The following is a 14,717-nucleotide window of genomic DNA, read 5'->3' as shown; positions in this document are numbered from 1 at the left end:
TCTCGGTTCTGTCACTTTAAGCACAGAATCCTGAGAATAGCAGTTTGAAGGAGCTAAAATATCTCAAGAGATACCTAATGCTGCTTTTAAAGAACTGTAATGGCCAGAGAAGAGGGAACGATTGCTCCAAGCTCTAATGTGCATAAATCCAGAATATTTTCAAGTGCTGGAAACATTTTTTTTTAAAGACCAGTTGAATTTTTTAGAATGCCATCTCTATGCTAGACAATGGATTTTTGGCCTTGTCTTTGTCCCTAATACCCCACCCTTGAGAAAGTGAGGAGCAGGGGGGGAATGGCTACAAAATGGCCTTCATCGTGATGCTTAGCAAACTGACCATATATCTATGGTCTTTATCACAGAGATTAGGTGCAGTGCCTAGACCAGTGGTCCCCAACCTTTTTATCCCCAGGGACCAGTTAACACTTGACAATTTTACTGAGGCCCGGGGGGTTGGGGTAGTCTTTTGCCAAGGGATGTCGCCACCGTCTGAGCCCCTGCTCCACTTGCTTTCCTGCCGGCGCCCCTGACTTCCTGCCGCCCGCTGGGGGCGCTACCAGCAGCAGCTGCGCAGTGCCACGTCGAGGTGGAGCCCCAGCCATGGTGGCCACTGGAGAGCACCAAAGGTGAGCCGGTGGCAGAGCGGCAGGGCAATCCCCAAGGCAGCAGCCAGGGAGGAGGACGAGGAGGAGCTGCAGCCCAGTACCAAATGATCTACGGACTGGTACCGGTCCCCGGACCGGGGGTTGGGGACCACTGGCATAGACCATTACCTGCAGGTGACATCACATCCTCCCCATACTCTACCTGCCCCAGGCACCGTACTCAAAACCTCCCAGCATTTGTTGAGATAATGCCTGGTGTATGTGTAAAGTGACATCAAATTGCAGCAAACCTATGGTGACTCCAGCCAGGGGTTTTCAAGGCAAGTGAGAAGCAGAGGTGGTTTGCCACGGACTTCCTCTGCAGAGTCTTCCTTGGCAGTCTCCCATCCAAGTACCAACCCTGCTTAGCATCCAGGACCTGATGAGACCGGGCTAATCCACGCTACCTAATCTCCTCCATGAAGTGCTACAAAACTGGTAAATATTACAGAGTTATTAGGTCAGCTGGGCAACAGAGAGATGGGACACTCACTTGTGCGATGGCTTTCAAGTCTTCAAATCCATCCCACTCTGCCCTGTAAATTTCTTGCAGGGTCTCAGCCACCTTCTTGGAACTTTCATGCATCACTGAGAAGAAGGCAACACAGACAAACTGATACCACCTGTCCCACACCAGTCCTGAGCAAGAAAACCTGCCCACCAAGTTAATGATTGGATTTAGTGTCCGATAATGCAATCCTAGACGTGCACAATGTTTGGGAGAAAAGCAGGATACAGGCAAATTTATCCCACATCCAGTCCATTGAAAGCAATAGGCTTACAGATGGAGTAATTTTGCACAGGATTGAACTAGAAGGTCAGCTTATATGTGTGATATGAATTGCTCATGGTTAGCTCATGGTTTCTAGGCTTTTATGGTTCTGGGTGATGGTGGAGCAACCAGGTACATTTGAGCCTGTATCCATGAGAGCTTCTTGTAGCTGGGCAGAAGACGCAAGCTGCTATGAAATGAACAAGGCAGATGGGAAGGTCGGAGCTGGAATTGCAAGCCAAGTGGACAATGGGGGTCAATAAATAAGACAGGATGAGATGAGGCTAGGAATGGGTAAGTGGAGGAGTTAGTCCAGTCCAGCCTTTCTCAACTTTTTTACTGTTGAGAAATCCCTGACACATTCTTCAGGCTTTGAGAAGCCCCAGAAGTGGTGCAATCATGCAGAATATGATTGGGAAGCAGAGCGGTGCACACGCCCACCTGAGGCTCCTCCCCTTCCCACCCAACCAGGCCAATCACTGGCCATTTTGGGAGTCAACATGATTATATATCACCCAATAATGTGTAATACATTTAAATATATATATTAAAATTAGTTAACTCCCATCCGTTCAGGAAACCCTTCCAGGGCTGTCAAGAAACCCCAGGGTTCCACAAAACCCTGGTTGAGAAAGCCTGGCCTATACAGAGGGACTCCCTTCTTAGTCCATTCACTTTAAATGAACTTAGGAGAAGGCAGTTCTGCAGATGACTACAGTGCTAGGCAAGCAGCACTGCAAGATACAGTGGAAAACAGGTTGCCACCCTTCAGGTGAGGGCTCCCAAGATTTCAACTAATCTCCAGACTACGATGATCAGTTCCCCTGGAGGCAATGGCTGCTTTGGAGGACGGACTCTATGGTATAACCCACTGAGGTGCTTCCCCTTCCCAACCATGCCAACCCCTGGCTCTGCCCCCAAATATCCTGGGATTTCCCAACCTGGCGCTTGCAACCCTATGTGACACGTGAACGACTGCATAATTTAGGAACTGAGTCGAGAGGCAGCAGTGACAGTTCTCTGTACCTTTCACAGCATTGAGGAAAACCTTAAGGTCCTTGTAGAGTTTCTGGCCTTCTGTCTGGAAAAAACACAGGAGGAGGAAAGGCATGGATGTTAGCCAAATACTGCTTTCTGCATGTTATGTCCATTTGGCATTCTAAACAAGCAAGAGAAGAGAAATAGCAAACAAACAAAACAAAACAACAACAAAAAACCCCAAGGTCTAGGCTTTGGGTTCTCTCCTACACAACACCACTATGGTAGCCCATATTCTATCCTTGCTACAGCCCTGTTCAAGATCCCACCTCATTCAACATCTTCACAAAGGTTTAGAAACTCCTCAAAAGCCTGAGTAAATTTTTCCCCCATCTCCAGAAATCAATGCCTCATATAAGACAAGAACATTTTTTGTATCCTGCTTTTTACTACCTGAAGGAGTCTCAAAGCAGCTTACAATCACCCCTCCTCTTCCCACAACAGGCACCCTGGGAGGTAACTGAGACTGAGAGAGCTCTCAGAGAACTGTCACTAGCACAAGTCACCCAGCATGGGGAGGACGAGCGGGGAATCAAAGCTGGTTCTCCAGATTATGGCCGTCACTCTTAACAGCTAACATTAAGAGCATGTATTCAAGGGAGGCTTTTCCATCTCTATATTTCAAGAAATCCTCTTTACACTTATGCTTATTTCTCTCCCCACCCCTACACACCCCAGCACTTCCAAACTGCCAGAGAACCTCTCGTTCTTCTATTTTTATTTATTTTATTATTTAGATTTCTAAACTGCCCATCCTTGTAACCCGGCTCTGGGCAGCGTACAACAGATATCCCAATACATAATTTTGAAAATTCAATTAGATACAACCTGCTGCTGTTGAAAATTGTATGCGCTTTGCTCAAACTGCTCATCTTTCGTTTCCACAGTTTTCCCCAGTTTCTGCAACACCTGGGGAGAATGGGGAAGAAATACTGTGTTAAAATGGACGGTTTGCTTCACTTAGCATCTCAGTGGTCTCTGGGTGACCCCCTGGAGGAAGACAGAGTCACTGGTGGTCTTGTTCCTCTTGTTCCCAGCCTGGCTCCAAAGCCACCCACTTTTCACGAACAAAAATCATGACAGAGAAGAACCACAAAAAGGACAAACCCCCAGATAATCAACAGGCCCCCCAAAACTGAGAGAAGCAGGAGAGCCCAAGCTGGAAAACTAGAAGGATACCTATGGGAGACCCACTGACTTCTCTAGTAATTGTGGGCCTGTTCTTTACCAAGCATCAGCACAGACATGGTTAGGCCTGCACAAACTTTGAAATTGTGTTGAAATGCCTGTTCTTAACGTAACTATGACACGATCCCCCCCTGTACAGAATAGAGCCTGGTATCTAGACGTCAGCTTCCTTATTGGGTTGTTTCCCCCCATTGCTATAACATGGAAGTGGTTGCAAAAGTCCTACACATAAAAGAGTTCAAGTAGGAAGAAGTTTGTCATGGAAGCTCCCTGGTGCAATACGATAACATTGAAACAGTAGGATCACAACATGCAGTGATCCTGCAAAATGTTTTAAAGCTAGCTTTTGCAGGCTGGAGTACGGTGGTGAAATATATTTATAGTATTTCAGTTTATTTTAAAGTTACTGTAATAAGGAAGGAACTTACACTTTTCATTTAGGGCGCTTTGGTAACATCCCTTTTTTAGGTTTCCTTCCCTTCCCTAACAGTCATACAGAAACAAACCAAACCCCGCAAATCTCAAACAAAACAGGCATGCTTCAGTTATTTTAAGGATCAACACAATTAATTTGGGGGAAGTTAAAGGAAACCATAGTGTTAAGTCCCCAAACCCACCCTATTTATATGGCTCGCTTATGGGCATTGCTGAAATAGGCATCATAAAAGATATATTGACAAGAAGAACTAGTTTTTTATTCCCCGCTTTTCACTTTCTGAAGCAGCTTACAAGTACCTTTCCCTTCCTCTCCCCACAACAGACCCCCTTAAGGTAAGGAACTTACTTAGAAAGCTTTTTTCCCCCACCTTAAACCTCAACCTTTGTCCCACTATTGTGGAAAAAGGAAGATTCCTGTGATTTTTAACATTTTTAAAAACGTGTTCATATGGTTTTAAAAAAACATATTTTTTTCTTTCCCAATCTACCACAAGGTAGATTCTTTCCGGCATCATGGAAAATATATACCAGCATCGAGGCTCAGTTCTTAGCATTCTCATCTAACTATAAATTTGAGGATCCTTTGGAAAAGACAGGACAGTCTATCAGGTGGACATTGGTTTGTAGTGTAGCAATGCCCTTAAGGCCATGACCCGGATAGCATGGGCTAGCTTCGTGTTCTCATTTCTCAGAAGTTAAGCAGGGTCAGCCCTGGTCAGCATTTGGAAGGGAAAGCACCAAGGAACTCCAGAGTCATGTGTGGAGGCAGGCAGTGGTAAATGTTGTGTGTAGGTGGACATTCTATGCAATGATGGCCAACCAATCACAATGCGAATTAGACTCTGACAAGGGACCAATCCAGAGACTCTGTTAAGGTTCGATCAGGCTTCTCCGTTAAGGGCCAGAGCTCTCGGCAGGTTGCCTTGAACAAGTTGACTGTGTGCCTGTTTTTCCTGTGTTCAGTTTTTGGAGCAGGAGTTGTTATGGGAGGGCGGTATCCCCTGTGCAAGCACTGAGTCAAGTCTGACCCAGTGTCTTCATGGCAGACTCAATACAGGGTGGCCTTCCACAGTCATTACCATTTTACCCCCCAGCAAGGTGGGTAGTCATTTTGCCGACCTTGGAAAGATGGAAGGCTGAGTCAACCCTGAGCCGGCTGGGTTCAAACTCCCAACCTTATGGACATCGCTTCAGACAGCATTTCTGCTGCTTACCACTCTGCGCCATAAGAGGCTCATGGGAGGGCAGTATAAAAATCAAATGAAAGCAAGCAAGCAAGCAAGCAAGCTAGCTAGCTGTTGTTTTAAAAGAACCTAGAGTCTGTGGCCCATTCCGCACAAATTAAATGCAACAGGAGTGTGGCAAATTGTAAACGCTACTAATTTGCAGTTATGCACGATGTTGCACACAATCTGTCGCACTCCTGAAACCGATCTGCAAAAAGCGATTCGTTGTAGTGCTTAAAGGGGAATCCAGAAAAGTGGATTCATCCTCCGAAAAGCGCTACACTCTTGCAAACAATCTGCAACAGTTTCGAAAAAGTTCTGTGCGTTCCCATTGTTGCTGTTTCAGCAAAGTCCCTCCCCCCGGCTCTCTCTTCTGAACTTCCGGCGAAGCGATTGCCATTTTTTTTTCTCGGAGCGAGCGGAGAGCAACGAGCCAGTGAGCCTTCATTCACCCAGCGAGGCTTCTCCGGCTGCAGTCCCTCCACAGAGCTGCTTTAAAGTTCCCCTAAGTCACCAAGCACAACACAGCCCTGTTTGTAAGTTCCCTTTAGAGAGCCAGTTTGGTGTAGTGGTTAGGAATGCGGACTTCTAATCTGGCATGCCAGGTTCGATTCTGCACTCCCCCACATGCAGCCAGCTGGGTGACCTTGGGCTCGCCACGGCACTGATAAAACTGTTCTAACCGAGCAGTGATATCAGGGCTCTCTCAGCCTCACCCACCCCACAGGGTGTCTGTTGTGGGGAGAGGAAAGGGAAGGTGAATGCAAGCCGCTTTGAGCCTCCTTCGGGTAGAGAAAAGCGGCATATAAGAACCAACTCTTCTTCTTCTTCTTCTTCTATTTTCGGCCAAAAATCGTGCCCGTGCACGGGGGGGGGATTTTTTTTTTGCTTGGGGGAACGTGGCAATGATGAATCGGCAGCTCACGCGCCAGCTGCAAGCTAGATGTCAGTTTAAAATGAAACTGACCAATAGCGTGCACTGGTGGGAAGATCTATTGTAGAGCTTTTACATATAAGTTGGGGTTGTTGTGGGCTTCTTTGGTTTAGTTTTAATTCTTATACCATCGTGCTGTGGTCACAATAAAGAGCTGAAATGAATTCCCAGTGTCCTGGTCTTTGAACCCACTTGGATCTAGCAGTAAATTACCCTTGAACATCTCTTGCCTTGAAAACCCCCTTGGGGTAACCATAAGTAGCTGTTAAGCTACAGCACTTTATCTCATCCTCTGTCCTTTTGCTGTGAAATGGCTTCTTGTCTTGGCCTAGCCAAGATATGTATTAGAAAGACCATAAGAAGTGTTCTTGTCCCTTGGAAAATAGTTGGTCACCTGCATTTTCATTCTGAGAATCCTGGTCCTATATCATAAATAATAAATAGATATTTTATTATATACCACCCTATCCTGGTTGGCTCAGGATATTAACAACCGCTTAAAAACAATTCACCATAAAACAATTTAACACCCTGCCTCCTAGTTATAATTTAACCCTGTGACGATTTAACAGAGCTTGGCAGCATTTTCTTTATGTGGATGAATTTTCAAGTAGGGAGGCCAACATTTCATGGATGCTTTGGGCTGATCCTGCGTTGAGCAGGGGGTTGGACTAGATGGCCTGTATGGCCCCTTCCAACTCTATGATTCTAGGATTCTATGGTGTTATTACCTGGCTTCAACCATTGACATGGTGGAACAGCTTTGACTTGCAGGCCCCCCACAATTGTTTAATATCCCAGAGAGCCCTTTTCTTTTCATACAGAATGTCCCACCTGACTGGGACCAGGGCCAAAAAAGCCCTTGGCTGAGGTCAGTTTTTTCTTTTTGGGGTTGGGGACCCTAAGCAGATTTTGACTGCCTGATCTTAATGTTCTTTGGGACCTTTTCTGTGTGAGGGGGAAAGGCCGAGTCAGTTATCATCTTGCAGGAGAGCTAAGATCCACTTCCAGATGACGTCGGCACTGGTCTGGGCCTGGGCCTGGCCCAAAACAGGCCCTCTGCCATGGGTGCCAGTGGGTCCTATCTCATACCAGGCACATTTGGAAGGGGAAGAGTTGGGCCTTCCAGGCCTGGCTCCTCCCCCACCTATAGCATCCCGGAAATGACAAAAACGCCCAGTTGGCTCTTTGGTGCTTTGCGGCAGTACAGAGCTGACTGGGACATTAAAAAAAATTTTTCATTAATTTGGGGTTTGCATTGGAATACAATCTCACTGTTGTGAAAATACCACCACCACAAAGTGCAGTGGAACCTCTCTGCCCTGGCTGTCTCATGTGGAGGCAGTAATCCAGGGCGGACCGGGTCCAGCAGGGAAAATCTTCCCCCATTGGGACCCGGGAAACGGCCGGGCTTGAATGGGAGACCACGGAAAAAGTCCAGCGTCACTACATTGAAGATAGACAATGGCAAAAACCACTTCTTGCCTTGAACATAGTCCTCAGGACTGCAATGTCGGCTTCGACTTCAATATCACTTTTCACCGCCACAAAAAGGAATGTCACTTGTTTTCGTGGCTGTGACTACAAGATGTAGGTTTTCGGCTGCTTCCCACATCCTAACCGGTGGGCGTAAAACAATGCAAGAACAATGCAAGTCTATATAGGGACTGGAAAAAAAACAACAACAGCAGCAGAAGCCACTAGCAGCAAGCACGGACATTTCCTAAAAGGTCTCTAAATTTAATTCTGTCTTGTAAAAACCGCACGCTTACAACCTCAGCCATTGTTCAGATCAGCAGCCCTTGCTGTAGTAACAGACCATCCATCAGGCAAATCCACGCCACCAACCTGTGTTCGCCTTGCAGCAATTTAAGAGAGCCAGTTTGGTGTAGTGGTTAGGAGTGCGGGCTTCTAATCTGGCATGCCGTGTTCGATTCTGCACTCCCCCATATGCAGCCAGCTGGGTGACCTTGAGCTTGCCAAGGCACTGATAAAACTGTTCTGACCGAGCAGTGTTATCAGAGCTCTCTCAGCCTCACCCACCTTACAGGGTGTCTGTTGTGGGGAGAGGAAAGGGAAGGCAACTGTAAGCCGCTTTGAGACTCCTTCAGGCAGAGAAAAGTGGTATATAAGAACCACTTCATCTTCTTTATAATGAGTATAGTTCGGTGAGCTTGTGGAATACAATATTTTTTAAAATAGAGGCACCTAGTACTTCTCTCAGAACTACATTTCCCAGGATCCTCTGGAGATAGGAAATGAATGTCCAACAAACTTATCTTCTCTCAGGGTATAATGCCATAGAAGTTAAGGATAAAAACATATACAGAAAAATATGAACAAATTATCAGAACTCAAAATGTTTAAAAACCAATAAAAAATTTGATTATCTATTGACACACATAAAACATCTCAGTGTATACACAATGTCAACAAGCTGTCCCTATTCAATTTTGTAAATTATAATGATGAAGATGATGATAATTGAAGACTTATTTAATTTGTTCCAACTGTGGAATTTCCAAGGCTAGAGATCTTCAGAGTTGGTTTGCCATTGCTTGCCTCCATGTCCAAATAGTCGCCAGAGCCAACACCACGTAACTTCCCAGATCTGAGGAGTTTGGGCTACCCTCGGTTACGTGGGTCACAGTGGTGGGTCCTTAAGATTACCTTATTTAGCTGGCTTCTGATAGCCAGAGTTTAAATTATTCCGGTCGTAATGTGACTTAAATACATTCCCTATCTTCCTCTCACTCTAAAGCTTCAGGAATAAAGCAGCCAAGACATTTGGAGTTGAGTTCAAAGACGGACCAGATCACTCAACTGCTGCCCGCTGGACCGGACGCAATTCAGAGAGAGATAGGAAGAGTTGTGTGAGGAAACAGACCAAAGAAGGAGCCGTATTCCTCTGTAACAATTGGGGCACGAGGTATCAAATTGGCCGTCCTCGGCTGCACGCCACTGCCCTTTTAAGGATCCGGTGCTGCGGGAGGAAATTATGTGACTGAAAGAAACAGGGTATTGACTCCACTTCCTGAGCTACCTACCTTCTGGTTAGGTTCACGCTGAGTTCAGTCAGTCAAGTTCATTTGAGCTTGACGAAATTTACACACACACCCCTCCACCAGCCACTCAATTAAACTCTAATATCTTAGGCTTAGGCCTAGTTTATGCAGGAGGTAGAATTGTGAGGTGGTAGAATGGGCTGCAGGCAGAGAGAGTCTCACTTTCAGTCTCTCCCCCTGTAAAAAGCAGCAGGCATATAAAAATGAATATATTATGGAGACAGGTTCTTGCCTAGGCCTTCTCGTGGGGTTGCCACCTTCAGAATATTTGGGGCAGTGGTCCCCAACCTACGGGCCGCGGCCCAGTGCCGGGCTGCGAAGGTCATGGCGCTGGGCCGTGGCTCCCTCTCCCCGCCCCCCCACAGTAAAAAACTTCCCAGGCCGCAAGCTTGCGCATGCGCAATGTGCGGGCGCGGCCCGATGCGCAGGTGCGGCTCGCGGGCGCTGCCCGATGCGTGGACGCGGCTTGCGGGCGTGGCCCGATGCGCGGGTGCGGCCCGATGCGTGGGCGCGGCCCGCGCGGGCGCGGCCCCTGCAGGCGCAGCCCAATGTCTTGCCGTTCCCCAGCCTCAGAAAGGTTGGGGACCACTGATTTGGGGGATAGAACCTGAGGAGGGTGGGCTTTGGGGAGGGGTGGTGGTTTAATGGGGGACAATGCCAGAGAGTACTCCTTCCAAGGCTGCTGTCACCTGGAAATCAGATGTAATACCGGGAGATTTCAAGCCACAGACCTGTAAACGTAGGCAGATTGTGAGTGGATGGGCAGGAAGGGGTATGTCAGTGCTTGGCTCTTGTGGCCCTTTCTTGAATACCCAGGGAAATGCCAGTTGGCACTTTGGGGCCAAGAGGTAAATTTCTTCCAGGCCAGACTGACCAGCGATTTGGGTTTTCTTGGTGGGAGGCATCATCTGGGCATGAAATTAGTGCCACTGTGGGTGGGCTGGTAATTGTGAGTTTCCTGAATTGAGCAGGTGGTTGACCTAGATGACCCTACAGGTCCCTTCCAACTCCATGATTCTATGAGCCTACCTTTACATGCAGTCCTTCAGCTGAAGAAGAGAGTTGGATTGTTTACTGCCTTTTTTCTCTACCCTGAGGAGTCTCAAAACAGCTTTGAAACACGTTTCCCTTCCTCTTCTCACAACAGGTACATGAGGCAGGTGTGGCTGAGAGAGTTCTGAGAATCATAGAATCATAGAATAATAGAGTTGGAAGGGACCTCATGGCTTATCTAGTCCAACCCCCTGTACTATGCAGGACATTCACAACCCTATCACTCATCTACTGTCACCTGCCACCCCCTTGAGCCTTCACAGAATCAATCTCTTTGTCAGATAGCTATCCAGCCTCTGTTTAAAAATTTCCAAAGATGGAGAACCTCCCACCTCCCGAGGAAGCCTGTTCTACTGACAAACTGCTCTAACTGTCAGGAACTTCTTCTGGATGTTGAGACGGAATTTCTTTGGAATTAATTTCATCCCATTGGTTCTGGTCCGTCCCTCCGGGGCAAGAGAGAACAACTCTGTTCCATCCTCTATATGGCACCCTTTTAAATACTTGAAGATGGTTATCAAACCCCCTCTCAGTCGTCTCCTCTCTAGGCTAAACAGACCAAGCTCCCCTAGCCTTTCTTCATACGTTTTGGTCTCCAAACCCCTCACCATCTTTGTTGCCCTCCTCTGGACATGCTCCAGTTTGTCTACATCCCTCTTCAACTGGGGTGCCCAAAACTGAACACAGTAGTCCAAGTGAGGCCAAACCAGAGCAGAGTACAGCGGTACCATCACCTCCCGTGATCTGGACATGATACTCCGTTTGATATAGCCCAAAATCCCATTTGCCTTCTTAGCCACTGAGTCACACTGCTGGCTCATGTTCAATGTATGGTCTACTAAGACTCCGAGATCCTTTTTGCACATGCTACTGCCAAGACAAGTCTTCCCCATCTTATATTGGTGTATTTGGTTTTTCCTACCTAAATGCAGAACTTTACATTTGTCCCTATTGGACTTCATTTTATTCAGTTTAGCCCACTTCTTGAGCCTATCAAGACCATCCTGTATTCTGATTCTGTCTTCAGTTGTGTTTGCTACCCCTCCCAGTTTAGTATCATCTGCAAATTTAATAAGTATACCCTCTAATCCCTTATCCAAATCATTTATAAATATATTGAACAACACAGGCCCCAGGACAGATCCTTGGGGTTCTCCACTTGTCACTCTTTTCCAAGAAGATGCTGAAGCATTAACAATTACTGTCTGGGTACGATCTATCATCCAGTCATTGATCCACCTGACAGAATTAGGATCCATACCGCATTTTACCAACTTGTCAACAAGAATATCATGCGGAACCTTATCAAAAGCTTTACTGAAATCCAGATAAACTATGTCCACGGCATTCCTCTGATCCAGCAAGGTAGTAACTTTCTCAAAAAAAAGAGATAAGGTTGGTCTGACATGACTTGTTCTTGCAAAACCCATTTTGAGTCTTAGAAATCACAACTCTCAGTTCCAGCTGCTCAAGGACAAAGTGTTCGATCATTTGTTCCAAAATCTTGCCAGCTACAGATGTCAAGCTGATGAGTCGATAGTTACCCAGATCCTCCTTTTTCCCTTTCTTGAAGATGGGGACAACATTTGCCCGCCTCCAATCATCTGGCACCTCACCTGTTTTCCACGAAGGGTCAAAAATAATGGGCAGAGATTCAGAGATTACATCTGCAAGTTCTTTTAGATTACGCTTGGATGCAATTCATCTGGCCCAGAAGACTTTGTTTCATTTAAAAAAACTAAGTGTTTGTAGACTGCTCCAAAAGTGATCCTAGAGAGATCTGTGACTTGCCTAAGGTCACCCAGTCAGTTTAATGGGGAGGAGGGGGGAATCAAACCCAGTTCTCTAGATTAGAGACTTGGTTCTTAACCACTACACCATGCTGGATGAAGTGGTACAGTCTGCACCATATCTTTCACCTCAGCACCACCTCATTTGGCTGCAAGCGTAAGCCAGGACTTAAGGAAGTTGCAAATAGCTTTTATAATTAGAGTTGCCAACCTCCAGGTGGGGGGTTTGCTTTCTTCTGCAATTTCAGCTGATTTCCAGACCACAATCAGCTCCCCCAGTGAAAATAGCAGCTTCAGGTGAGAGCAGGTGTGCTATCACAGCTCCCCTGACCCCTCTCTCCAACCCCTACCATTTGCAAGGACTATGCCCCAAAGGCAACAGAAATGCTGAAGTGCAGATTACCTCTGCTTTTTACAATAATGTGTTTTTTTCTACTTACAAGCAAATTAATTGATCCAGCTGAACTCCCCCCCCCCATATAATATAGTCACACAATCACCAGCATAAATTATATTTAGCGTTTCATATAAATGCCAATACTGAATGAATGAGGATGTGGGTGTAGACCTCCCTCTTTTAACCGATATTTTGCTCATTTAGACTGAGAGAACAAGACACGTTCTGAAATCTATGACAGACATTGAAACTAGAGCACATCAACTCATTTGGGGGCATGTACCACCTTGTTTGCGACAAAAAACCCCATAATTTCCAGAAATGCCCTCCTTCCTTTTCTAGCTTTGCCTCATCTCAACTCATTTCCACAAGCCGTTTTTGAGGAGAGAAAGGACAGCTGTGAGGACAACCCTTCCCAGGCCATAATAGAGCAGATAAAGGTAAGGAAGCATCTTGGCACCAGTACCTTCTCTTGGGCTCGGCTGAATTGCTTCTGGACCCGTTTAGCAAACAGCCCAGCGCTTCCCGTCTTTCCTTCTGCCATGGCTCTTTCTCGTTGTGCAATTTCTGTTTTCAGCATCAAGTTGTGGTTTAATTTTTTTTTTCACTTCTGTGGAAGGAAGTTTAAGAAAGAAGTGTCAGCTGCCCCCAGGCTCGGTTTTGGGCGTGTTTGCCTCCTCCGCTGAATGCTGGGTAAGCCACGCTTCCTTTACACATAATATAAGAACTAACTGGCCGGATCAGACTGAGATCCATCTAGTCTTGTTTTTTTTGGAGACGCTTCTGTGCTTAGAAATGCCAGTTAGTGCTGTTTGTTTGTGGCACATGCAGGGGTGGATTCGTCACTGTATTACACATGCCAGTAAGGTTTAAGTAATTTTCCTTCAGCAACTTTATAGATTTTCACAGAGTATTTCAGCAGTGGAATTGACTGCCAAAGGAGGTAGTGAGCTCCCCCTCAGTGGTGGTCTTCAAGCAGCTGCTGGACAGATACTTCTCATGGATGCTTTAGGCTGATCCTGCATTGAGCAGGGGGTTGGACTACATGGCTTGTATGGCCTTCCAGCGCTATGATTTGTTTGCAGAATTCCAACAAAAGAGCTTTGAGCGATTTATGAATGAAAGATGCATTAAGAAGAAGAAGAGTTGGTTATTATATGCTGCTTTTCTCTACCTGAAGGAGTCTCAAAGCGGCTTACATTTGCCTTCCCTTTCCTCTCCCCACCACAGACACCCTGTGAGGTGGGTGAGGCTGAGAGAGCCCTGATTTTACTGCCTTCCCTTTCTTCCCCCCACAACAGACACCCTGTGAGGTGGGTGAGGCTGAGAGAGCCCTGATTTTACTGCCTTCCCTTTCCTCCCCCCACAACAGACACCCTGTGAGGTGGGTGAGGCTGAGAGAGCCCTGATATTCCTGCCTTCCCTTTCCTCTCCTCACAACAGACACCCTGTGAGGGAGGGGAGGCTGAGAGAGCCCTGATATTCCTGCCCTGATATTCCTGCCTTCCCTTTCCTCCCCCCACAACAGACACCCTGTGAGGGAGGGGAGGCTGAGAGAGCCCTGATATTATTGCTCCCTCAGAACAGCTTTATCAGGGCTGTGGTGAGCCCAAGGTCACCCAGCTGGTTGCATGTGGGGGACTAAGGAATCAAGTCCTCACTCCTAACCACTACACCAAGTTAACCTTGGTGGTGGATAATGCTGTCAGGTCACAGCTGTGGGATTTTCAAGGCAAGAGGCGAAGAGAGGTGGCTTGTTATTGCTTGCCTAAGAGCAGCTTCCTTGGACAGCCTCAATGGTCTCCCATCCAAGTATTAAACAAGGCCCATGCTGCTTAGCTTCTGGGTCATCCAAGTCAGGGCATTACTATATTTTAAACAGCCTCAGTAAAATGGCCACCCTCCTGTCTCCTCTGAAGTCTTTTCAGTCACTTATGCGGGATAGGATAGCATTCTATGAAAATAACAATTAGCCACATGTCCCTTGATCTTCTTGACCCAGTTCTCTTCTGCAGGTTGGTGGTGCAGCACTGAACATGGGGTTAGTAAACGCTTAATAAGACTTTGGTTGCACATCAGGAAAACATGAAAAATACTATTTCACGGACTGGATTTAGCAGCAACTGGATGTGGGGGAAGCTGAAAGCAGAACAAAATATATATATATGGCGT

The 14,717-nt window shown here is 46.6% G+C and overlaps 1 protein-coding gene and 1 long non-coding RNA gene across 3 annotated transcripts in view; one reads left to right on the top strand and one right to left on the bottom strand.

Annotated features, from left to right (window-relative positions):
* The window catches only part of BIN2 (bridging integrator 2), a 37,175-nt gene extending 23,978 nt beyond the window's left edge, over positions 1-13,197 (bottom strand). For both annotated transcript variants that reach the window (XM_077328914.1, XM_077328915.1), the window contains exons 1-4: positions 13,012-13,197; positions 3,283-3,363; positions 2,443-2,497; positions 1,138-1,232 (exon numbers count right to left, since the gene is read on the bottom strand). In XM_077328914.1, the coding sequence (XP_077185029.1) occupies positions 1,138-1,232; positions 2,443-2,497; positions 3,283-3,363; positions 13,012-13,125 (345 nt within the window). In that variant the 5' untranslated portion in view covers positions 13,126-13,197. The remainder of the gene's footprint in view (positions 1-1,137; positions 1,233-2,442; positions 2,498-3,282; positions 3,364-13,011) is intronic.
* LOC143833294 (uncharacterized) lies at positions 1,033-13,238 on the top strand. Its single transcript, XR_013229583.1, has 3 exons — positions 1,033-1,082; positions 12,888-12,985; positions 13,165-13,238. It is a non-coding gene; the product is annotated as an uncharacterized LOC143833294 (long non-coding RNA).
* Positions 13,239-14,717: the final 1,479 nt, after the last annotated feature.

Source organism: Paroedura picta, chromosome 3 (assembly GCF_049243985.1).
Source record: "Paroedura picta isolate Pp20150507F chromosome 3, Ppicta_v3.0, whole genome shotgun sequence".
Lineage (NCBI taxonomy): Eukaryota > Metazoa > Chordata > Lepidosauria > Squamata > Gekkonidae > Paroedura > Paroedura picta.
This window is presented reverse-complemented; position numbering and strand designations above follow the sequence as displayed.